Source organism: Motacilla alba, chromosome 10, assembly GCF_015832195.1.
Source record: "Motacilla alba alba isolate MOTALB_02 chromosome 10, Motacilla_alba_V1.0_pri, whole genome shotgun sequence".
NCBI lineage: Eukaryota > Metazoa > Chordata > Aves > Passeriformes > Motacillidae > Motacilla > Motacilla alba.
Window position 1 is genome coordinate 9,200,814 of NC_052025.1, and position 25,447 is coordinate 9,226,260.

General features: G+C 37.3%; 1 protein-coding gene across 4 annotated transcripts in view; it reads right to left on the reverse strand.

Moving 5' to 3' along the window:
• DMXL2 (Dmx like 2) overlaps positions 1-25,447 on the reverse strand; it is a 48,096-nt gene that overhangs the window by 4,849 nt on the left and 17,800 nt on the right. Inside the window, exons 13-40 of one of the 4 annotated variants that reach the window (XM_038146783.1) lie at positions 24,663-24,784; positions 23,562-23,651; positions 22,060-22,177; positions 21,194-21,313; positions 20,461-20,688; positions 18,158-19,837; positions 17,750-17,860; positions 16,838-17,007; positions 16,186-16,283; positions 15,859-16,024; positions 14,635-14,899; positions 12,954-14,041; positions 11,699-11,890; positions 10,862-10,938; positions 10,447-10,577; positions 9,547-9,795; positions 8,638-8,676; positions 7,813-7,994; positions 7,372-7,502; positions 6,802-6,887; positions 6,364-6,565; positions 5,060-5,177; positions 4,210-4,272; positions 3,734-3,820; positions 3,533-3,654; positions 2,740-2,878; positions 1,756-1,816; positions 1,552-1,679 (exon numbers count right to left, since the gene is read on the reverse strand). In XM_038146783.1, coding sequence (XP_038002711.1) covers positions 1,552-1,679; positions 1,756-1,816; positions 2,740-2,878; positions 3,533-3,654; positions 3,734-3,820; positions 4,210-4,272; positions 5,060-5,177; positions 6,364-6,565; positions 6,802-6,887; positions 7,372-7,502; positions 7,813-7,994; positions 8,638-8,676; positions 9,547-9,795; positions 10,447-10,577; positions 10,862-10,938; positions 11,699-11,890; positions 12,954-14,041; positions 14,635-14,899; positions 15,859-16,024; positions 16,186-16,283; positions 16,838-17,007; positions 17,750-17,860; positions 18,158-19,837; positions 20,461-20,688; positions 21,194-21,313; positions 22,060-22,177; positions 23,562-23,651; positions 24,663-24,784 — 6,263 coding nt within the window. The remainder of the gene's footprint in view (positions 1-1,551; positions 1,680-1,755; positions 1,817-2,739; positions 2,879-3,532; positions 3,655-3,733; positions 3,821-4,209; positions 4,273-5,059; positions 5,178-6,363; positions 6,566-6,801; positions 6,888-7,371; positions 7,503-7,812; positions 7,995-8,637; positions 8,677-9,546; positions 9,796-10,446; positions 10,578-10,861; positions 10,939-11,698; positions 11,891-12,953; positions 14,042-14,634; positions 14,900-15,858; positions 16,025-16,185; positions 16,284-16,837; positions 17,008-17,749; positions 17,861-18,157; positions 19,838-20,460; positions 20,689-21,193; positions 21,314-22,059; positions 22,178-23,561; positions 23,652-24,662; positions 24,785-25,447) is intronic. The other 3 variants (XM_038146784.1, XM_038146785.1, XM_038146786.1) reach the window with 3 other exon arrangements.

Here is a 25,447-nt window from a genome sequence, read left to right on the forward strand (position 1 = left end):
GACTTCAGGGAAAAACCCACCTGAACCACCAAACCTTCCCCTGCAAATGGAATATCAATAACAATGATCATCAAGACAAAAAATAAAAACTAGTTTAGAAGCCAAGTGAGTTCGGTGCTGATTGTTTAATGATTATTTAATGATTGATGTTCTCCTGCATGCCCAATTCTTTTCTGGAAATGGAGAAAGCATGAAAGCTTATCTTTCAAATCCTAGTGTTAGATGCTAAAGCTAACAAAGGCATCATTACTCCATGACTCTACTTGAAAATACTTAAAAAAGTAAGATGCATGATAGCATGCCATAAAAGCATGATAAGAACAATTGTGGAAAGATTGTAGTCATGAATGGTAAAATGAGTGAGCTATATTTATTAACCAAAATAAATAACATTTAATATTGTATATTCTATGCAGCACGTTCTGTAAGTATTTTACAAAATAATTTTAGAAATCTTTAGAAATACTTTTTATATTTTCTCTTTTTAGTTGGGTTTCACAAGTCCTGCCTGAATGACCTTCATGTGAAGCACAGCAACATCTTAATTTCTGACTTAAAATTGATTCCCACATAATGGTAAGATTGCAATATCTCAAAGCACAATCAAAACACATTTTTAGAATAAGTTTTAGAGTAAGTTTAAATGATATTCTATGCCACTTGAAAATATATATGCTGTCAGATACTTTATATTTCCAGCTATTTCACCTTTGCTGTTTTATAGCTATGTACAGTCATGCCCAAATGCCTTCAACTTTTTATAGTTTTAACTACAATGAAGTGAAATATTTTGTCAGTAAAAATGCAGACAAGACCTGTTAAAATAATAGAATGGTCAACATGAAAAACTGAAGATGTGGGTATTCCTCCCAGTTTCTTTTTCTACTCTTCTTTCTGCATTTCATATCCCTCATAGGGTCACTTCTGGCCAAAGCATGTCTTTTTGTACTCTTTCTGCTCTCCACTCTTTCTGCTGTCCACTCTAGTGGAGTACACTCCCAGCCTTCAACTCAAGGCCTGAATTATCCCTGTCTTCCATGTTCTTCCAGGTAACGCATTCTGTGAAAATTTTATCTTGGCCAGAATGCAAAGGGGGAGGCACTTCTTGAAGACCTGTGCCTATACTGATTGACAGCTGTACTTGACAATCTTGGGGGTCTTTTCCAGCCTTAATGATTCTATTATTGATACAAGTGTGGATCTATAAAATAAGGAATCTCCATAGTTTTTTAAAAAATATTTAATTTAAAAAGGTCACCACATGGGAGCACAGATTTCTGAAGAGGGAGAACAAATAGTGTGAAAATGTGGCAAGTAAGATATGGGATAGCAGTGTGGAGCTGAGAGAAGAGAAAGCAGAATAAGGGTCAGGGTTTATTACAAAGCTCCATATGCAGCCAGAATGCACAACACAATATCATTTTTCTAGGGCATGCTATGAGTTCTGCATGGCAGCAGTAAACTGCTTTAGAGGTCACAGCACAACCAAACGTTTCCTTATGAATAAAAACTCCAACACCCCCCCGCCCAAACCCTACATGTTGTACTTGCCTTATTTCCCTGGGCATTGAAATACATCCTAGTCACCCTGGCATTCCCAGCCTGCTGGAAGCACACCAGCTGCTGTGGCCTTGTCCACTCAAACATTCGGACACTTCCATCTTGTGCTCCTGTAAGATCTAAGATTAAAAGATGATAATTAATAGTACAGTATTTTGTAGAAAATGATAAATTCCATACTAATGATTCACTTACAATACTGATGGACTGGATGTGAAGCCATTCTCTTGACGTTATTCAGATTTCTTTTAATCAGCTTTATATGAAACAAAGAAAAATTAAAATAATTTTGCAAAAGACAAACACACTATTCAATTTTGTTTATACTATTACATGGTAAGTGTCCCCTAGTTAAAAAAAATCTATTAAGCTAACATTATTTGAATGGTCCTACATCAAAATTCCCAAAAGAAAGAGAACTGTTGGTGGTTTTTCATGAACAGGACAGGACTGCTGGGATGCGTTTCTTGAGCTTTATTGCAGCACCAGTCTCTTTACATGATTGAGACAATTGAAAGATGGCAACAGCTCACATCTCGCCAGCAGCAGCCAAAGATTTCTTTGTTACAGAGCATTTTAAAAACTTTCTAGCCAATAGCATATTGCTAAAGCTTAAAGACAATTGTTCTAGCCAATCTCTAAAAGCACATGCACACCTGCTTCACACAATGCCTGCTTGTATGCTTTCTATTAACAATGCATAATACTTCATTATTAAGCTTAAAACCTTCTACTATCTTGCTAAGCAGATTTTTCTGCAGTCTTAAGGTCTATCTTGGCCAAGCCTAATACTCAAATTACTGTTTCATGTCCTTGCTTGTTGTACTGTTGTAACTTTTCTACTTTCAGACTTTGCAGCTGCTGCTAGCTCTAATTTCTCTCTCCTTCTGTTTCTAAGGCCCGCTTTCCCAGCTTTCTGAAAGTCTTCTTACCTTTACTATTTCCCACAATAAACTACCCAGACTCTGTCCCATTATTTTCTATATCACAATAATTCTGTGCCACAGTATATGAGAAAATGCTTAGTTTGGCCTTCTTTTTGGCCAGGTCTTGGTTGCTGTTGGCCTTTTATGTCAATACTGGATTGAAAGTGTGATGAGTAATGCACACTAGGTCTCTCTAGTAAGTAACAGATGACAAACACCTGCTCTCCTGAGCTGCACACACACAAGTACTCACCACACCAGCTCCAGTGCTGGTTTGCCCAGTGCCAAGCCAGGGCATGGATGGAGATGGCTGGATCTGACTCACTCCAAATGATGGTGCGCTTGAAGGAGCCAGTGTTGTGGTAGAACCACGGAAGTCAATGTCATCGGAACTGTAAAAGAACAGTTCTGCTTTAAAGAAACACTTCTTAGCTCCTAATAATCTTTAGATATTTGTCAAGAGCCTAATGGCAGTGGGTAGAGGAAGTGACAATAATGAGACTATAATTTGATAATTCCTGCGCTTATGTAGTACAAATTCTTTCCAGGAGCCCCAAATCTATCCCTGTTTAATCTTAAGAGATGATCCCAGTATAAGAATATAAGCTTCCCTGAGAAGAATATTGTTAGGCTGTCCCTGACCCATGTGTGCAGTGTGCAGGGAGCTGGTACAGAGAAGTGCTTGCTGCAGCTGACGCATTCACAGCTCTCAGCACAGGAATGGAGGGGACAGGAACAGCCAGCATCAGCTACCACAGCTGCCCTCCTCACTGCACTGATGCAAGGGAACTGCAGGGTGTCCAAGGCAGCACTTCCTTCATTATCTTATGCACCACATGGGATTTTACTTCACTGAGCAGTGCACACATTCCTAAAGACAGTGATTATTCTCTTGCTTTCCCTCACTTGCAAAGCAATCTGAAACCTACTGAAGAAGAGTAATTAATGTTTTTTGTATGTTCCATTTGTGCTTACACAGGTAATATAGACACAGTCTCACAGAAAATCAATACTCTTACTATATAACCACAAAGAAACAATCCTACCTTTTAGACTCTCTGTCATATTCTTCCCCAATCCATATAAATGACTGAGCAGCCAGTAGAGCTGAAATATCAAGTTCTTGAACATCATGTGTAGATGCCAAAACAATTTCATTGCTGTTTGCCTATGCAGCACAAATAGAAAGTTTATACTAACTATAATTAAGATCTTTCATTACGTTTCTTGTAGTATTTGAGGCTTACCTTGTTAACTGCAAATGCCATTATCATATCTGACTCTTTGTGAATGATTTTTGCTTTTCCTCCAGGGTATCCAAGATCTGCTTCAACCTACAAAACATTTATAAAAAACTTAGTGTGAAAATCCATTTTTTAGTGATACGTTCAGAGTGCAAAAATCTATACAAAATTCATGCAAGAAAAGTTCAGTGGCCTTAGCATTGTTTCAGTAGCTAAACTTCAGACTTCTCATACTCTTTGGTGTTCTAGTAGCCGAAAGTGATATTTGAATGTAAGAAACACAAAGTTGTGTGTGCAACACTATTTACAAGGTGTTCACTCATCCCAATTATCAGGACATCCGAAGTTAGTTCATGGATTAAAAGCCTGTCACACAGACTACACAGAACACACAGCTTCTGTTAGTCACATTAGAAAAGAAAAGCCAGTTCCACAGAACTTTTAAGAATGTGCTAGAGGTTTGGGAGAAGGGATACTACCTTGTTTTTGTGATCTTCTGCTACGCAGTTTTGTTTGACCTGCTCCACACGATCTTCTACAGACTACATAACATCACACAGTCACAAACACAAAACACATGCACAAACAAATATAAAAAAAGAATGAAACATTCCAAACTAGATTTTAAAGGCCACTCTGTCAGTAAATGATGACAAATGTATTTTTAACTTTTTATAAAGGGCACAGAAACTAAGACAGGAATCTAAACAAACTCACTTAAAATGTAATGCCTCCTAAATGAACACAAAATGTATGATATAGTAAATAAATGGAGGAGTAATACACACACCAATTCCATACTTACAGGAATTCTAAAAGATATTAAATCATATACTTATTTCCCATGATATTTATGTGTTGGCTTAAATTTTCAGTTAGAACATAGCAGTTGTAACCGGTACAATTTGTAAAGCCCCATATTATATATTACTATATAATATTACCTTTATATGTATATATTACTCATGCATATATACATATACACAAATGAATAGCACATTTAAATTTCTTTTTCAGTATGACACACAAAAAAAAAGAAAGAATTTTCAAATTTCTTTGTTTATTACTGTTATTGCAAATGTTCTGTTTATTAGGATAGTATTCAAATACATAAAGGTGAGATATGTCTTGTTTAAAAATATTTGGTTCAGTTGATATCCCAATCAACAACATGGCAGTCATGTTGATTTTGAAAAAAATCCAAACATTGTTAAATGAGAGAAACTGAAATGTCAATGAAAAATGGGAAGAAAAATTAAATACTGAGGAGACTGAGGAACAGTTATAATTGAGCTTTGCTTTTAAAAAAAAGTTACATCCTTTGTTTACCTCACTCTGCTTTCTTTTCTTTGTGAATATATATCTTATGAAAGTCTCCTGAAGAAGTTCTTGCTTCACAAGAAAATGCCAGAGCCTTTTTGCTGGAAGAGCTGAGTAATCCTTTGATCTGGATAAAACAGAAGAAAGAAAGAAACACAGAGTATCCTGAGTTGGAAGGGACCCACAAGGATCATTGAAGTCCAACTCAAGTCTAAGAATTCCACTGTGTGCCTGAGAGTGTTGACCAAATACTTCTGGAACTTTGGTGGTTGGTGGTGCTGTGCCCACCTTCCCAGGGAGCCTGCTCCAGTGCCCAACCACTTCCTGGCTGAAGAAGCTTTTTCTCATTACACACCTAAGCCTCCACTGACACAGCTTCAGGCCATTCATTCCCTCAGGTCCTGTCACTGTCACCAGGGATCAGAGATCAGTGCCTGCCCCTCCTCTTCCCCTCACGAGGAAGCTGTACCTGCAGTGAGGTCTGCTCTCAGTCTCGTCCAGGCTGAACAGACCCAGTGCCCTGAGCTGCTCCTCACACGGCATCACCTCCAGACCCTTCACCACCTTCACTGCCCTCATTTGGATGCTCTCAAATAGTTTTATATCCTTATTATATTGTGGCACCCAAAACTGCCCCAGCACTCGAGGTGAGGCTGCCCCAGAGCAGAGCAGGACAATCCCCTCCCTTGCCTGGCTGGCTGTGCTGTCCCTGATGCCCCCAGGACATGCTTGGCCCTCTTGGCTGCCAGGGCACTGCTGACTCATTTTGCACTGTTGACTCAGTTTTAGTTTAATATATTGAGAAAAGCAAGCTATTTTTGAGTTGAAAACACAGTTCACTATCTGCATTTACAGACACCTCCAGGCATGACACTGTCTAAACACAAGAGGATTAACCTTAAAAGGACCTTAGTACAACTGTCTTTCTCCTCCCCCAGACATCTGCGTGTATTATATAACTCTTCTGTAGCTGGGATACAGTGAGAATCAACTGCTACTGAAGGAATAGTAAAACAGGTTGAATCAGGTGTTCCCAGCAGCAGCCACTGCTCTCATTTTCCTGAGAAAACTGCTCTTTCCTCATTTTCCTTTCTTGTTGCAGCTGTGAGAGGTGCAGCAGAGGAAGTAAAGGCTGCTGCAGGAGACAGGCAGTGGCATAAGAATGAACAAAGGGATGTGGGAAAATGGTTTCTGTAAAACATTGGTTACTAAGAGCTAGACAACCTTTGTTTGGTTGTTTAATATGAGGAAGAAATGCTCTTCAGAATTTCTGTTATCAAAGAATGCGGTTTTTCTAGTAAAAAAATACTTACTTGAATGGTGTGTTCTCAGGTTCAATCATTGCTTTATTGCGGAGAATAGCTGGTCCTGCCCCTACACCCAGATCACTGGGGTAAGTATTGATGTAGTTGGGAGGTGGGCCTTCAAACTGGTCCATTCTATCTTGAAGAATCTGTTCCCAGTGTTCTAAATTTTTTATTACAGCAATGCCCAATGGAGATGTTACAGGCAGATCTAAACAGAAATATTAATGAAGTAAGGCTCAGAGAAAAAAAATTAAGCTACAGTGAGTATAAAACCCCCATAATAACATAACCATCCAAAAAAAATCTTGAAAGAAATGTACATGTTGGCAATTGTAAAAAATAATATATTTAATTATTTTAATTTTAAAGTTAGAATTAAAACATTAAGTCTGACAGAAAGCCATATATACAGAAAAATAAAATGTAAAGCAGGATTTAGCATACCGGTGAATTCCAGACCAGCAATGGGAAAGAAGTTCTTAATGTTGTGCAGAACTAATTTTACCATTGTCAGATGTAGAAGAGCCCAGCTGTATAAAAAGAATAGATTTCGTTGTGTTAAAAAAAAATTAAGAATTATCTACAGGCAAGTGCAAATGCACAGGTTAGAAAAACATTGTAGAAAGGTTGTATTTAACCTGCAGCTCATTTTAAAACTACATGCTTGAATCAGCAGCCTAAACCATTATTCTAGAGCTGGCATTGTGGTACATTATGTTGAGTCTCAAACATGAAAATGGGTGTTTCTCAGTTGTTTTCCTCTCCCCAGAAAACTGCAAACTACACAACTTTAACTTCCTAATCTCTTTTTTCTGGCAAGTAAATGGGGAACTGTTATTGTGATGAAAATTTGTAATTTCCGTAATCCCATTGCCACAGACAAGTCTGCCCACAGTACTAAAATTGCTTCAATTACCTTGGGTGGTGCAGAAGATCCATTTTTTTTTTTTTAATTGGGAAACAAAGATTACAATATGACATAATTATTCTAAAATAGTGACAATTTCTGCTGACCTGTAAGAATTGGCATCAGTGTGTTCCTGGATCTGCACATCAGAGAGGAAAGCATCGTCCTCCTCCTCATCACTGTGAATGCTTTCATCAGAATCATATATAACACCACTGTCTGATAAAGGGAGAAAGGGCTGCAATGCAAAGCAAAAGTCTGTATAAAAACAATACTCTCATCTCTTCTCTGACTTCACTTGTGACTCCATAGAGTTTAAATGACAGCAATTTAACCTCTATAAGTCAATGTCCCTAGAAATACAATTAGTGAGGGGGGAAAGTGTCAATCACTATTACTGAGAAGAGGCATGTTTTGAAAGTGAAGTAACAGACTTATAGGCTCTTTATCTTTTATTATCAGGATAATATTCTGCATCTTACTACTAAGAGTGCTCAAAATTTTCACTTTATTTTTGTCCTTTAAAAATTAATGAAATTTTCACTTACCTTTGCCATAAAATAGTCCCACATGCTGAGTTCTGGAGGAATAAACTTTTCTTTGTAAGAGGGTCTTTCTGCAGGTACAGGTGGTGGTACATTGCTGTCTTTGACTGGTCTTCCTGGCACCAGCATTCTCATGTTGAACCGACGGCGGTGTTTATCCATTTCTTCTGAGGGAAGAGGAGGTGCTAAATTCAGGTAATTAAAAAAGCTGATATTAGTATTGCATCTTTAAAATGCCTGTATTTTAAAACTAACACCACTGTTATTGGTACTAATTTCTACTGATTTAGAATCAAAGCCAGCCTAAATAAAGTAAGTGTAATCATAAAAAAGTTTAATTATGATAAATTCAATAACTGTGGCATTTACACATTGGATATATTTTGAAAAATACATTTTACATTTACATACTGGATTAAGTTCTTAGCAGATGTAGCTTTTAAAAAGTCTTTTAGCTGAAAAATTTCTCAAGAAAGAAATAAAGAAACTCAGAAACATTGTTGAGAAATAAAGTAATATGTAAAATATCACTAAACAGTATGCTGCACAATTAGCAGTTACTCAAATATAAACCAAGGAATTCTTAGGGTAGCGAAGAAAATATTTGAATAGAAAGACAACTGAAGTCTACTTGCAAGAGTTATGATTTAAAATGCCTTAATAGTAACCAAAATATGAATGTGGAAATTGTTTTTCAAAGTGATATTGGCCTGGCAATATTGACTATTACACTTACTTTATTACAAGGGAGCTAGGTATTTAAAAACTATTCTGTTTGTCCAAAAAAGCCACTACTAACACTCATCTACACTGCAAGTCTTTACAAACCTTCGTTACCATCCTCTGAAACATCAGAAGCTGTAGCAGCTTGAAGGTTAAAGGAAAACAGAATACATCTCAAATGAACACGACTTACAGAAGCTATTAATGTTATTACCTTACGAAAATAATTGCCCTAAATGAGTTTTATTTATTCCATGAATGACAAATACCTGTTGTGCATACTTGTAATGGTGCAATGCCTTATTACTGTTTGCTTTTATATTCTGGAGAGATAATGTCTAATTTTTGCATACGTTTCAAGCCTATTGGTGTCTGTGTGATGTGATTTTCAGTACTGCTGAAGTTTATCACAAATGGTTGTATCTGTCTTTGTCTTCAGAGTCTGAATTCAATCTCCACTTTTGCTTTTCCTCATGCAGCATATTAACACTTGCTCATCTTTGAAAAATGCTGGGTTTAGCTGGAGCTTACATATGCATGAGCTCTTTTTCTGCCAGATGAAGTTGGTATTTCTTCTCTGTGGTCTTGTGCTAGGTGAAATCCTACCTTGCAATAGAAACTGATTTCAGAAATATTGTTTCCTATTTACCGCAGTCATTAAATAACAACACTCATCTCCCGTAAAAAGCCCATAGGTATTAACACTGATTTAAATCACCTGGGGTTTTTTCCCTAAAAATAATGGCGGAAATTCCTGAAAAATGTTATAAATAAGCACCTAATATTACTATTATTACTATAATAACTATACAGTTTTAATGCAAATTCAAAATGTGCTGTATACCATTACAAAGGACACCTGTGAGGCTATTATTTATTTCAACTTTTTAGTTAATGTAACTGTTTTCTGGCCAGTAGTTTTTAAAATTCTGTTCTTTAAAAGGAAGGAAGGTTCTCCTACCAGAAGAGGCATAAAATGCACACCGTTAGTGTGACCTTTAGGGAGCAGTGTACCTGGGATGTTTTCAGACTGCCTGCGGGGTTTCACGAGCAGCTTCACTCCCCCTCCAAAGACAGCAGCCCACATGCGGCTGTTGAGGGGGTGCGCGGCCAGCCGGAACAGCTCGTTACACGAGTTGGTGGCCAGGGCGTGGATCAGCAGACTCAGGTACACGGCTACAACAGCTTCACACAGCAGGATGTTCAGCTTTGGCTGGTCTTCATCCTGAGCTGAACTTAAGAGGTTGATAAGTGAACTCACACCTGCAAAGAGGAAAAAATTCTGGGATTAAATGAGTAAGAGGAAAAATGGACAAAAGGGAAACATTTTACCTCTACACTTTATGGTAAACACTAGTAGCCACATGATGCTTTCATTCAGATGAAACATACTATTAACAGTTTTCTTAAAATCATAAAGATCAAAATTATAAAAAGCCTTCCTGGGTCTGGGACTTTTGCACAGCACTTCTCTGCAAATACTGTGGGCAGTTCAGTGTGCCTATGAAAATTCCTGCGCCATTTCCACAATTTATGCTTGTACATCAGAATTAGCTGCTTTGACAGCTACTCCAAGTACAGCATACTTGTAGGACAGGACTGTGGAGACAACAGAGGTACCATTGCTAAGGGGTTAGGCAGACTGGAGGAAAACATTTTGTGGTGACAAATTGTCATTAAGTTTATCCTAAAGATCATGGTCTCTTCTTCAAGCAAGATGTCTGCCATGCACAAAGTTTATTTTTATTTGTTTTGATACATGAAGAAGTGAAAGGCTGTTACTATTATGAGAATTAAGTTAGAAACATCTGTCACTGATTATCCACTATTTCATCCCTCATACAGGACAGTGAAGTAATTCTGGCAAATGAAGCTGGTCCAGTGAAGCTAAAAGTAACCTTATTTTAGTCTCACCAGGCCACTGAGCAGGAGATGAGTTTGGAGTTGCGTGCTCTTCGATGCTTTCTGTCCTCAGTCTGCGTCGATCACTCAAAAGCAGTCCTTGATAAACCATCCCAGTAAACTGATTTGCTTCTGTTTGACTGCTACATACAAATAAATTTTTTTCTGATGAGAAAGTGAGTATCCCAAGTGAGAGTGACATCATTATTTTCCTACTGTTTACTGAAAAACCCTGAATGGTTGGTGTTATTTTATCTGTGTAAAATCGATCGGGCATATCAAAGTTAGCAATGTTCAATGTGTAAAAGTATCTTTACCCATACACAAACATTTAATCCCTTTTTAAGTTACATGCAGGAAGAATTTCCATTTAGGATGCACAAAGTATACTGCAAATGTAGGACTGTATGAAAACTTCCCTCTTTACCTGTAGCTGTGGCTGTCACATAGTGCTTGGTAAATGGATGCAGAAAGTGAAGCTGCTAAAGAGTGAAGTGTGTACACCTAAAATAAAGAGAACCAATGAGCTATACGTTTTATATAAAAGGTGAGTAAAATACATTTCTTTCTAAAGTGTATTGGAAATGTGTTCCACAGGACTGTCCTAGTTTTAAAGTAAGTGCAAGAAATAGTAACTGAATGTTACTTTAAGTTTACAGTACTTAGAAAAGTAGCTGAATGTTACTTTAAGTTTACAGTACTTAGAAAATCCCAACTATTTGTTAAAGATAATTTGATGGCAGTCAACACCTTCTAATATTATGTCAAGATAATTAACTTGATTCTAATACAGAACAGCCACAGTAAATGAGCATACTGAAGCAGTGATTAAGCATGTCCTGTTACGGCAATGAATTTGATGAAATGGTTCCTGGAAGCTGTACTATATAACACTGCAGTTCAATGAACTAACAGCTACTCAATATACATAAAATACAAAAAGTTTGTGCAGTCATGATATAATATTTTTGTCTCAAATCTCTTTTCTTACTTCAATTATGTGCTTATAAATTCCTTTAGTCTCTAGGAGTAACAAAATAACTGGTTCTGCCTCACAATGCAACAAAAACAGTCCAGTTCTTAAAAAGAGGAAATGCAAGGATTTCTTGGAAAGTTCAATGAAATCCGCAGTGTGAAGAAAATGGTACTGTCCAACTGTTAAAAAAGTAAACTTTCCTAAACTCACCCTGTGCTCATTCCTGTATTTTCCTGCTATCTTTCCATTTCATCAAACATCAGGCATTAGATTAAAGCTATGAGTTACCTTGACATCTTCAATATTAGGATGTGGTGGCGATTTCATCTGCACAATAGTGTAAAGTATATCATGGATGTGATTGTTTAAGTACAGCACAGGATTAGCTATCACAGTTTTTGTGGATGCTATGCTTGCAGAAAGCAGTGGTAGTGTTGTGGGTAGTGGAAGCGGAGACTGAAGTTGCTTTACAGTAGTTTCCTGTTTTAAAAGAAAAGATTGTATTTAAAATCATTGCTCTGAAAAAAAAGAGAATTTTACATCTTAAATATATTTCCCAGGTTATTTATCCTCTTCCACTGCTGTCTACTCAGTACAGACAAGATTTTACTGTCAAAAGCAAGTTATTATTTACTATAATTACAAGGTTCAGAACTGATAGCCATGTTTGCTGGATCACGTTTTGATTTCATGCAGGAAGAGTATTTTCATGTAGTTCATTAGGAAGCATGGAGATTGTCTGTTAAGAAACACTAACTAAAAGTGTACTTGCAGTAGCACAAGTTGGTACAACTGGTCACTGGTCTGAGTTTAGGAACAAAGCCAAATTTGTACTCATCTGAGTTTCTCAAAGGGAAACAAACAGAACTTAAAAAAAAATTCTTTAATGTACATTCTAAGCCAAGTACCACCAAAACAGCTGTCTGTTGCCCCTATTTGAAATAGGAAAAATCTAGGAGTAGAGCATGTAAAAAGATTTGCCCAGTATCAGATAATTTGCTGTAGCTCAGTGTAGTAGTTAACATTTGCTGTAAAATATCTCTTTTTGTATGAAATGTAGAAAATACCATAACCAAGTAAAGAGAGTCTGACTTTATATTGTTTGTCGAGCCTTGAAGCTAACACCCCATTCCTTGTAGCTCTTTTGCATGATCTGCAGAGGTCTAGGAATGAGATTTTATTTCAGTAACTGTGAATTTAATTTATTATATAGGTACCTGGAAATTGTGACCAAAATTATGTCATAGTAACACATACAGTGCTGCAGCTACAATATAAAACAGCAACATTTATGTTCCATAATCATAAGTAGCCTGATCCTCAGTGTCACATAGCAGATTCTTCAGAACCAAATAATCCATATTGGGAAAAGCAGCACACTTAATAGCAAATTCTTTCTCCAAGAACATTAAAATTATCATGACCATTAGACTTACAGAACATTAGCAGCATCTATCTAGGTACAAACTCATGCATTTGACACAACTGACAGTCTAGAACTCTTCACATTCATCAGCAGAAATGAATTTTGAATTTGCTTTACCTGCTGTGACTCCTGCAGCAAGAACTTCAGCTCCATCCTTACAGATGCTAAACCTCCACCTTGTGCCCCATGAAGACTACAATAACTGAGGAAAACTCTGAGAAGAGCTTGGTTCTTCTGCAGCCACCACTTCCGTCTCTCAGCATGTTCTCGCTTCGCCTGTAACCTGCGTCTTTCGATCTGGTGCCGCTCGTACGAGCCAATGTCTGGCTTATCCGTAATATCTTCGGGGTCAAGCAGATCCCCATTTACTTTGGTATATGTTTTACAGTAGTCTTTGTCCCCTGTGTCGTGGTTGCATATTTCATGCATAGCAGCAATCTCTTTTTCCAGCCAGTTGTACAGCTGAAATCTGAGCTTTCCTCCATCTACTTCATAACCTGTAGCCAAAGTCCTCAGTTCAGTCATAAGGATTTTCAAACAGGCTCTGAATTTCAGTTGCTCAGCAATAACATCAACCTCAGTTTCTCCTGCCTCAGAAACCTCCCCACGCGGTGTTTGAGCCATGCTGGTGTCTGAGGTCCTCTCATCTTCACTCTTAGAATCAGACTTTTTCATCATTATCCCAACATCCTTGTCTTCTTCGTCTGATCCATTTTTGTCTTCACCCCAATCAAGAGTAAGGGGCTCATCTTCAAATTTTACTGCTGGTTGACTCCAGTCAAATTGTGCTGAAGATTCAGCAGTGCTCTCCAAAGCAAAGGAAGTTGAAATGGGTTTTGACCAGTCTATATCACCACTTCCAGCACCATCCTGTAGGGCTTTGGAATCTGAAACATCAGCCTGGATTGAAGGACTGGATGAATCTTTTTCTCCAGCTAGAGGTGACTTTTTTCTTATTTTTGGAATTTTGGAAAGGACTTCAAGGGCTAGTACAGGGCAGCCTACTTTAAAGTGAGCATTTGCAGTAGTGAAGAATAATTTTCTTTCTATAAGGTTAATTTTATCAACAAAGCTTTTCTCAGTTTTTAGACCTAAGGTGGCGAGAGTTCCTTCTGGTGAGCTGAAGTATCTTCGGATGAGCAAAGGGTGAGTCCGAAGATAGTTGTAGAAACTGAACACCACAGGATTGCAGGATTTGACGATAACTGAGGAATTAAACAGATGTGATATCCATTGAAAAGGTCTTTTAGATGGTATTATTCTGTTTTGCAATTATTTCCTGCATTAGAGATTTATCAAAACACACAAAGACAATTTTGGGTCTAGTGTCCAAAATAAAATGAAATAATTACTTTTTCTCCACAAAAAGAATAAAGGTATGAGCTGGATAGCTAGAAAGATACAAATTCTATAATTTGCCTTGCAGTTACATTGCACTCAGCTAAGCTATAAGGCAGCTGAGATGATCATCCAGGTAGAGATTTCCCCAAGGAAATTCCTGTAGGGAATATGAAACTTATGTGGCCACCTGTCACTCAACATGAATCTTGAATAGATGGGATAGGAAATCCTGCTACAATACTGCTAATTCCTAGAAGTAAGAATAATAATTAAAGTCCACTGGAAAAAAGACCAACCAGCATACATTACTAGAAAAGGATCATATGGAAGTGCCAAAGAAAGACAGTTCTCCTGAGCTAAGCTGACTGCAGGAAATAAGTTTGGTGTTAGAGGGTTGAAGACCCTCTCTTCTTTTTCTTAATACATTTGTCTATCAGATTAATATTTTTTCCCTTACCTGGGTTTTCATCATCATCTTTGGGTGTTTGTTCCAATAATGTATCCAGTGCTCGTGTGTAATCTTTCATTATCCAGTATGCAATGCTTCTCAGAAATGGATCAGAATGCAACTTAGTACAGCTGAATCCAGTTCCATCCTTCTGGCAACCCAAAATCTTTTCATAGAGAATGGAGGTGTATGTGACAGAGGTTTCAAACTCTGATTCATACAAACGAGCAATGACCATGGCTAACTGGATGTCTTCCATTTTCTCAAGGCACACCTATGATAAGCAGTGGGGAAAAGGTTGTTTTATAAGGGGACTTCTATAAAATAAAGTGAATAGCAATATATGTTTACAGAACAGATTTTTTTTTTTCTCCTCTTATCTGTTCTTTGAAGTATAAATTAATCTTCAGGTCAAAAATGTGGTAAGTGATAGATATCCAAATAACATTTTCCTCTGTTTGGAAAGAGGTGTACTTTTCTCTATTTTAGGGATGTTGATATGCATAGCAGTACATAGCATTAAAAATTAATATGGCAGAAGATAAGGATGTCTATTTTTATTCCATCTAGTAGAATAATTGCACCCTCCAACTTTCACATTATTATGTCACTGGTAAGATATTTTTCACACCGTCTCAGGTAGAATTACATCTTCGAAGAAAATGCATTCTCAAGTGAAGACAAACATACTGAAAATAAATAGGCAGATATTCTAAAGGTTCTCTAAATCCCATCCTCTCCTGAGAGATACTGCTTAGCTTAAGATCCTTCTCACAGCTCCCACCTCCCTTGTGGCAAGCAGCATCATAGCTCCACTAAAAAGGGATCCCAGAACTGCTTCACAAGAGAACTCTTGACTTCTTTTTTCTACTTAATGTTGTACCAAGAGGTCATGCAGAATAGCTTGAGGCTGAACAGAGTGCTACAACTTAACTGTGCAGTTCAAACAAAGTTTTGCCAGAAGGGTCACAGTTCCAAGTACTCCCAGGAGTACTTCCACTGAGGAATGGTATCTGAACAATTATTCTGGCCTTCAAATCAGCTTCCCAGTTGCTTTTCACAGTACTGTGGAGGTAAATGGTATGTCTGCAGGGCAAAAGGGGGTCCTGTGTGGACATACCACCCCATTTCTGCTGCCACAAATTGTGAAAACTTCATCAGAGGACAGCTTGTAAGGATGCAGTAACATAGATCAAATTAGAAATTGAAACTTAATTTCTCAAAAGCAGATACCTCTATAGCATCTTTTAGTGAACCTGCTAGCAAGAAAAATGCAGCTGACTGCTCAAAACGTTGTTTTCCCAACAAAGCAAAAGCATTTTTTAAAGCAGCTTTACGCCATCGGTCTTCATTGAAGTTGTGGCTGAAAAAGGCAGTCATCTTTTCATCGTGCTGGGATCTGTATAAAGAAATGCAATGTATAGAGCTATTTATTATGTACCTTAGCATACTATCACTTGAACAACATTACTTGAAATTAAACTCTGCACTTGAATGAGTTCTGCTTTGCACTCCTGGTTCAATTAAGATTTAATCAAACTTCAAGTCAGCAGAACTCACCTAAACAGACCCCACACCACTGCCTTTTTCTTCATAGCAAGGTAAAAAAGTGCAGCATCTAAGGCATCATTGTTCCTCTGGAACGAAGCTTTTGCAACCTGTAGTGAACAAAGCCTACTATTATTGATGAAAATATAAAAGCTGCTTTTAGCTAAATAACCCGTGTTCTTTGTCACAGAGGATGGCAAGGTAGACTGTGTTATCTCTACAAAGCAGCAAAGTAATTTGTGAGGATGTTTAATTCCTATGTAACAGAGCTCTATACTGCAAATGCCTTTAAGAGTCAGAAATACAGCACCATTGCAGATAGCAAGCCCTCTCAAGCACAGTGGGACATCAGCAATGGGCAAATAAAAATATTTTCTTTAAAATCATTACAGTAACTCATACTATTAGGTGAAATTCCTCTGGCAATCCATTACTTAAAAATACTTAGGTTAATAACAGTATTTCTTGAATGAATACTGTTTGTGTTTTATATAGGACTCTCATGTAATTGGATTTGGAGTACTAGGATAACTGTTTTGCTCCTGGATTATTTGAATAAACTGTAACATTTAAAAATGCATTTTCATATTAGATGGCTTGGAAATTTAGTATAGTAGGCACATCTAACAGCATGGAACTAGAATCTGTAACCAGTAAAAAGTACCTTCTCAATGCACCTTCGGAGAGTGTTGATATTCCTGACCCACCAACCAATGCCCATAGCTCTCAGCTCAGACCACTGTGGGTCTCCCTTCTGGATAGCAGGAATCATATTGATCAACTCCTCCTCAGCCTCAGAATGGAAAGCCCATGCAAAATGGCAAGTTGACAGGCCTAAACAATAACATAAACCAATACAATTCAGAAGAGTAAGAGTTGCTAATAATAAATGGAATATTTCAGGGATGCAAAGGGATGGGGTCTCCAACCCAAGAGCTGGGTACATCTGAGAGACACTGATTCCCTCAAAAGGAAGTAGAGCTGTTAAATGAACAGCTGAAGTATCTTTTTGCTTGCTAGGGATGTCCTCTCCTCTGTACTTCTTTCATAATTTTCCAGTACCCCATTCATAACTATACAAGAATTATATGTTGAAGGACCAAAGGAAAAATATTCTCTTATCACAGAAGCAGACCCATTTTGGGCCAGAAACCCTTCTCTCTGCTCTTTAGGTGGTAACTTCTTTGCTTTTATTGTGAAATAACTTTTGTTATTTCACAACATTTACTCAGACTGAGCAAAAAAACCACTAAAGCTGCTGTGATGAAAATAATAAAATATTCTTTAAGGCAAACCCATGCTCATGTAAGGGAATGTCTTAATTCTTCTAGCAGAAACAATGAATTACATATACAATCTGTGTTCTATCTGGATGGGTAATTTATTCATGCCTCAAACTGGATAGGCCAGAATCTTCTGCTCTAGAGCTATACTTTTTTTGCTATTTACAGTGCATGTATGGAAGCCTACACCAAGCCTTTGCAAGATAATGGCCATAATGAAATGGAAAATTAATATGCAGATAATGGAAGTATGACATTATGCATCAAAGGTAAGCAGATCCTCTGAGGGTTACCTTGGTGGAGCAGCTGGACACGGTACAGGGGAGGCAGGGATGTCAGCAGGCAGGTGTGCAGGCGCATGGCCAGCAGGTACCGGAGGCCACATTCATCTAAGGTATCTCTTCCTGTGCCATAGAAACACACTTTTAAACGTGCAGCTGACTACAGTAGGCATTGAGACAAGTTATCACAACAGTGTGTGAGGAATGTATGTTTCTAAGGCTGCCGAGAACCTGAACTACAAGTTATTTATTATGTATGAACTACAAGTTCTTACTTACATCTGCTTTTCTTTCCTGCTGTCTCTAACCTGAATAAGCAATGCTAGCTTTCAGCTTTGTTATCCCAAAATACCCAGGGACTAAGTTTACCTTTGCTGAGAAGAATAAGAATGTCAATTCAATAATATGTCAGTTACTAACCTGAGTAATTCTTATCTCTGTTCTCATCTAGTTCAGTGCTTGTTGTGGCCACAGTGTCTGCCAAAGCTACAAGGAACATCTGCTCCAGTCGAGTGAGGCCTGGCAAACTTGAGTGCATCAGGTGGCTTGAGAGGACACTGGCGTGTTCTCGGCCAAAGTAAGTTGGCCCATACTGTGACAGATTAATAACTTTGGATTTACTCTCCCTCTTTTCAGGCTCAAAATCTATAAAGTCTTCAGTTGTAACAGGTTGAATCTGGAACAGATCTGAGTACTGATCCTCTGTTTTTCTTTTTGCATGGTCTTCAGAGCCCTGAGGTATTTTAGAAGTTTCTTCGGCAACATAGGTGGCATCCTGATCTGCAGCAAGCAATGCATACAGTGGCAGTGGGGGAATTGAGTCTATCTCTGTGTAGTCTCGGGTACCATCTTTCCCAGCAGTAATGGTATCCTTGGCAGTGCTGCCACTCACACTGATGGTGCGAGAAAGATGGCGTTTAGGACCAGTCCCTTCTCCAGCTTCTGTGTCTTTGACTATTGCAACTTCTCCTGCAATGCATTTTACTAAATGTGACAGAATGGCTTTGGCTCGGCGAACTTTACCCAGGTCCATCAGCTCTAATAACTGGGTTGGATGATACTGGGGTAGAGTAGGTGAAAGGACATGAGCAGCTTCAAAGAGGCCCCCATCCTGAATTACAGTTGGAGTGCCAAAAACATCATCCACAATACCTGCCCCATCAATTACACTGGTCTTCTTCACTACTGTGCTTGTTTTGAATGGATCTTGTGTTGTTGAGTCTTCAGAAGGAAAAACATCGCTTTCTCCATTTCCAAACTTGACCGCGTGTTTCCACTGGGCATAAACGTGCATTTCACAGTCCATTCCCACCACCAGTATTCCATCTCTCACCCAGGACAGAGACACAGGCAGGGAAGGAGTGCCATCCACAGATGAAACCAAATCAATGGACCTCAGCAACACCCACTTTGACTTCACACCTTGTTTTATGCTCCCTCCTAGTGGCAGGGTGATGACAGCTACTCCCTCTTTGCTGCTGGTTTGATCTGTTACAATCCCTGAAAGCCTTCCATACATGAAGATGTTGGCACCCACTCCAACTGTCAGTATATGTGAACCATCTTCTTTTGAAACCCAGTCCAAATGCACCAAATGCTTGATACTGGGCACCAGGTATTTGTCTTTATTCAAAAAAGCATCTGACTTACTGTAAACAAATAAATTACTATCCACGCTGACCCTTGAGTCAAGTACACTTCCAACCTTAACTAAATCATCCAGATGAATTGTCTGTTCCAAAACCCACTCTGATCCTCCAGTAGACTCACATTCAAGTATACAAACATGCATGGAAAATTCTTTGGAAACAAACCCATTATGCTGTATGGGTTGTTTGTATGCTACTGCAAGACGTCCTGTGTAAGAACAGCTAACAGCAACCGGCCTTCCTACTATGCTCACTGTACTGCTGTTGTCTTCCCCTTCATCGTTCATTAAAGGCCATTTTCTCCAGTGGTACGTCTCCTTCTCCTCAGTTTTGCTGTTCAGGTCAGTCTCCACGGTGCACCTCCAGAACCGTACTCTGTTGTCCGAACAGGACGTCACTATCAAATAGGGTGCGAGGCAGACAGGGTATATTGATGAGGAACTCAAGTGACCTGAAGTCAGAACAAACATACTTCCTTTTAGTAATAGACAGTAGAATGCCTTTATGATTAAAGCAGACATAACACTGTCTACTCTATTGCTAGAGAACTTTACAACCGGTGTTATTTTTTTAATTTGGATTTGGATAAGGGGAAATAATATCAGAGCTGGTAACAGTCTTGCAGCTTGAACATTACCTATTATCTCCATTTCTGGTCCCTATTCAAAGAAGATAAACTAGAACTGATTCAGAGAAGGGCTCTTAGAACAATGAGAGGAATACAAAGACAAACAGAATGTGTAAGTAAGGTAAAAAACCCATCAGGTAAAAAACCCACTATATATCAAACACAGGAATGCTGGCAAATGAGCAACTGGATATAAACTGTTCATTAACACTAAAAGTTACATTTCCAACTATTGGAGCAGTAAGTTTCAGGAACAGCGTTCCTGTGGGGACTTGATGCATTTACAGAAGAGTAACATGACATGGGCACGATGGTTTGAAAGCACCTTTTTGGTCCTCTGTGTTTTCTGTATCAGAAAATCAGAATCTTATAGGCTGGGGAGGTACAATTTTATAAACTAGAAGATAAATCAGTGGACCAACTGCAGAGCAAAAATTGTTAGTTACCTGCTGAAGGAGTTGCTCTTACTACTTCCACACCAACAGGAAGATCCAGGGGTTGGCTATACACAAGTCTGGAGCTCAGAATGAGTTTACTGGCAGTCTGAAGATTAGCAATTGATGAAGATCGTGGTATGGGACTTATGCCAGGTGATACATCTGGAGAAGAATCCATAGTCTTCTGCTCAGGTACACTAAGCTTATTATCTGCTGAAGATGCTTCAGTTGGTTTTGCTATATTAAAAAAATGCCAGCAGTGTTAAAATATTGTTTGTAAGGACAAAGCATGAATATCTGATAATCAAATTTATTTGTTTTTCCAAGAGCTCAAGTTGCACACAAAATAATTATATGATGTGTGCATGCTGTGTCAGTTTTATTGCATGCTGTGACTATTCATTTAAGACATCCATAACAACCTGAAATACTGATAGTTTGAAATAATGAAGCCACTGCTTAAGTACATTACTCATCCCATGAACACATTTTTATATTGTTAGTAGTATAGAATGCAGTCAATATTTGTAAGGAACTTTACTGCTTGTATTGATATATTATTCTGAAGATTCTTGTTTTTTAGGCTTCTGCTGGGCAAAGGCAATTTGTTTTATAATAAAAACTCACCTTTATAAATATATAAAACATATTTTACAATTTGTTTTATAATAAAGCACCAAAGTTTGTTTTATTTTAAGTAATATGATAGAAATGTCTAAGAAAATTACAATCATTCACTCACCTAAACAGGCCTGCACAGATTTGAGATGAAGATGCCACATTTGAAGAACAGAACAGCCACTACTATCTTTTTCAATTACTACCAGGTAGAACTTCTCTGAGAAAGGTGGTGGACGATACCCTGTAATTTACATATCATATATAAAATATATAAACATATATATTGATAAAGGGTGATGAAATTTATATTTAACCTAAATATTTTTCCATAGCAAAAGATTCTCTAACAACTACTGACAATAAAAACCACATTTTCACCTTTGAAATAAATGGTTAGATTATAAAACAAAATGTTGAAATAGTATCATTAGTAGCATGCTTTAATTGACATTTTGATTCCTCATGACAACAGAAGAATTACAAAATAGATACTGACTTACAGACAATCTGAGTATTAATGGCAAATCTAATTTATTAGATATTTGCCTTTCAGTTTGAACTATTTTGCCAGATTATAAAGACTCTTCTACCTGTCTTCCTTTTTCTTTTGAAGTTTTAAGTCTACTACCAAACTTTCCAGTGACTTTCCACTGTGTTAACTTGAAAGCCAGATATATTGATATCATCACCTGCAGCTACCTATTGATGCAGAAAACATGCTTCTATTCTGTTCACAATTTATATACAACATAAACACTTTCAAAAATGTACTTTGTCATACAAGCTGTTTCACTCTAAGCAATTAGAAAGTCTTTGTTTAACACTATTTAGCAATAATTCATATGAGCAATACATAACATCCATTTCACAAAATTTTACAGATTACCATTTAAAACTAAATTACCACATGCCAGCCAGATTTTAGTACTCCTGAAAAACAATTTTTGGTACCAATTTAATTCATATTAGTTATAGTTTATGCTATACCTTGTGATGGCTGGAAAAATATCTCAGTTTCCTTCCCTTCTGCATCCTCCTTATGTGGTTTGTATCCCAAAATGAAGTCTTCTTGGAAGACATGAAGCAATTGTGTGTTTGAGCCACACTGAAACATTGAGCAATTGTTATGCTTCCAGAACAGTACCGCAAAATTTAGTATAAATACAATTAATTATTTTCTCTATGTGATCTAGTTACCAATGAGGAAGACTTTCTTTTATGAAGCTTAAAATTATCACCAGAAAACCCAAATATTTTCCTTTCATATTATGAACAGCATGTTCTAGAATTCATCATTGGTATATTGAAATAATTTCACCGAGGTCTGCCAGGACAGACAGATTCTGTAATGACACTTCTGCTGCAGTTATTGACAGATGAATTAGTATCTGATTCATTTTTATTTCTTTGGTGTTGAATAAATAACAGTGGCAAAAAGTCTCAGACTTTTATCCCACTTTAGTGGGAGGACATGTCTGCAGCAAATTGCTTGGGAAATCTGAAAAAGGGAACAAATTGCAGATTTTCCTTCTCTCAGATATCTTAACATCTGTCTTTTCTGACAGCAACATATTTCTTTGCTGTAACTCTACCTCGCTGCAGAGAAGGCTGCTCATGGTGAGATCCTTCCCTGCTGGTAAGGAAAAATACATCCCTAAAAATACAGTAATGGCAAAGTTATGCTGCAAAACACCTTTTTTTCTTTTTTTCTCAGAGAAACAAGATGGTATTCCTTGTATTCATTTATAAAAATTATAGGAAAATGTTTTGCAAATCTGAACTTAAATTTGAAGATTATATGTTATTGATACATAAAAGACACAGAAATTTATTGACAATAGAGAAACACTTATTTAAAAATGTCAAAACTCCACAGTTTTCTAATTAAAATTGCTAAAACTCACTTTTTACAAGCTACTAACAGAAAACAACACTGGAGCATATATCATATATATCATCAAAATAACTGAGTAAGAAGAAGATTCAATTATCCTACCTGCTCAGTGATTGAGAAGTATAGCTGTGTTAATTTATAAATTTATTTTACAATACAAACACAAAAAGCTTGAAGTCATACCTGGCTATCATTCTTACATTTTGGATAGTTAGATCTAGTTATTAGGTTTGAGCTTTTAAAAGTTATTGTAAAAGTTATTTTTGTTTGTTTGGGTTTGTGGGGATTGTAATTATTTCCTTTAAATTATGATACCATGGAAACCATTCTTTACTAAAGTTTTGTTTTCTTCAATAATTATGCTTAGAAAATACAGCTTTACTCTAAAAATGAACTTTGAGCTCTTAGCAGGTAACAAAAAGTTGGCTTAGTAAAATGCTCAAGGTACCTCAATATTCACAAAAGTTCAAGGCAGTCATTGTCACCCTAGAAAAATGTCATCTCTTTTATGTCTTTTCAACAGATTAGGCTAATTAACAAACAAAGTTATGAAACACCCTTATGTGATACCCTAAAGAGTCAACAATTTATTTACTTTGTTAGTTATTGCATCGAGCTCAATGATACATCCTGGTCGAGCAGTAGATTGTTGGCTTACAATATTAAACACCTCCCCAATAAGTTTCTGAAACAGAGAAAAATAAGTAGAATTAGTATATTTTTCCTTTGGACAGAAGAAAACTGCAGTTGCTTATGATAAACTGATGCTTCAATTTTTTCTTGTTGGCACAAACCATAGCAGAGTTCTTGCAGTTGTCACTTTGACACTCATGAATAATGTATTTATCAAAGCATGTGCACTGTTGTGAGTCAGTAGCTCTTCATGGGGATGAAACATCAGTTTTTATGGAAGCTAAACACTGCTAATTTAAAGATTTATCCTTGCATAACGCCACATAATATGTCTGTGCAATGAGAAACAATATACCCTTTCACTTCTTTTTCACACTTCAGGTTTTGTCACAACATGTAGAAAACATCTTCAGTACAGCTTATATATATGCTGAAAGCTCTATTGATTTTTGCTGGAATGTTCATAGTCACTGCTCCGAGAACAGATTCTTCAGACTGATCTGAATACTGAGAGGCCCTGTCTTGCAAGATGGTTTACAAGGTAACAGAAGAATGGGGAAAAATTAAAGGCGTATTTCTTTATACAATAACAGTAAAATAATGAAAAAAATAGTTATCAAAAAAAAAAAAAAAAAAAGAAAGCTAATATGACCCTTAGCTGATTCCCTTATATCCCACCATCTCTGCCCTTCCTCATATATAGATGTTAACTTAATGGATACACCTCAGCCTTGCTCTTCTGTTCTCACCTTCCTCTGAAAGGACAAACTAAGAAATTCTGTTTTTCTTTTTCCCACCTGCCACAGGTTGGGGAAACTTGTATGGGAAATTTTGGTTCATTGCAGACACTTTTAGTAATAACAGCTGCATTTTTTCTGCTAATGTTTAAAGACAGCTGCAAAACATGCAACTATGCAAGATGTAATGCATAAGAGCTATACATGGAATGGCACAAAAATGACACAGAACTAAAGGAAGACAAACCACTGGAAGGGGGAAAAGGTGAGTTACATTAGTTGTTTTTTAACACTTTCAAATCAACCCATTGCTACATAAAACTTACAGATGATTCAGGGTCAGATAATTCATCCAGAAGTTTTCGTGCATCTACAACAGCTTGATAGAGCCTCAGGTTTTTGCCATCTGATGCAACAAAGCAAGCACTAGCAGAGTTGCAATAGGTACCTAATTGAAGACACAAAAAAGTTCATGAAGAAAAAAATGGCAGTCAGTGGCATCAGGCAGTCTATTACAATTCTCAGAACATGCTTCAAATATAATTTTCATAAAGCATTGAAGCAAAAATCCTAAGCAAATATGTGCATTAATACAACATAATTTGAACTTTGACATAATTCCCTTTCTGTTCATGAATGTACCCAGAACTCCTGAAAAGGGTTCAATAATCTAAGCTGAATTCATGTATGTTTACAAACACTATTCACACAAGCCCCAGTCTGTAGTACACCTAAAGGAACGCTGCCATTCTTTACTGTGGCGATGTTTGATTCACTGTCACCTCCAGGACATTGCTTGGAAGAGCCAACTGCAGATTAACAAGGTTGTAACAGACAATTTAGGGTAGGAGTCTAAGGGGAAACTATTCAGCCATAGCTTTCTTCCTTGTTTATTGACCCTAGGCTCTTTACATGAAATTAACCTCTATGAATATTCCCTTCTGCCCTGCAGTTGAAAGTGCAGATATAAAAGTGGAGGGAGAAACAGATCTGTCTACAGTTCTGAATAAAATATTTTTTTATATCTTTTATAATGTTTTGCTTTTCAACAGTATATACAACAGGCTTGACACTCTGATATACATTTTCTTCCAAACTACAAGAATGCAGC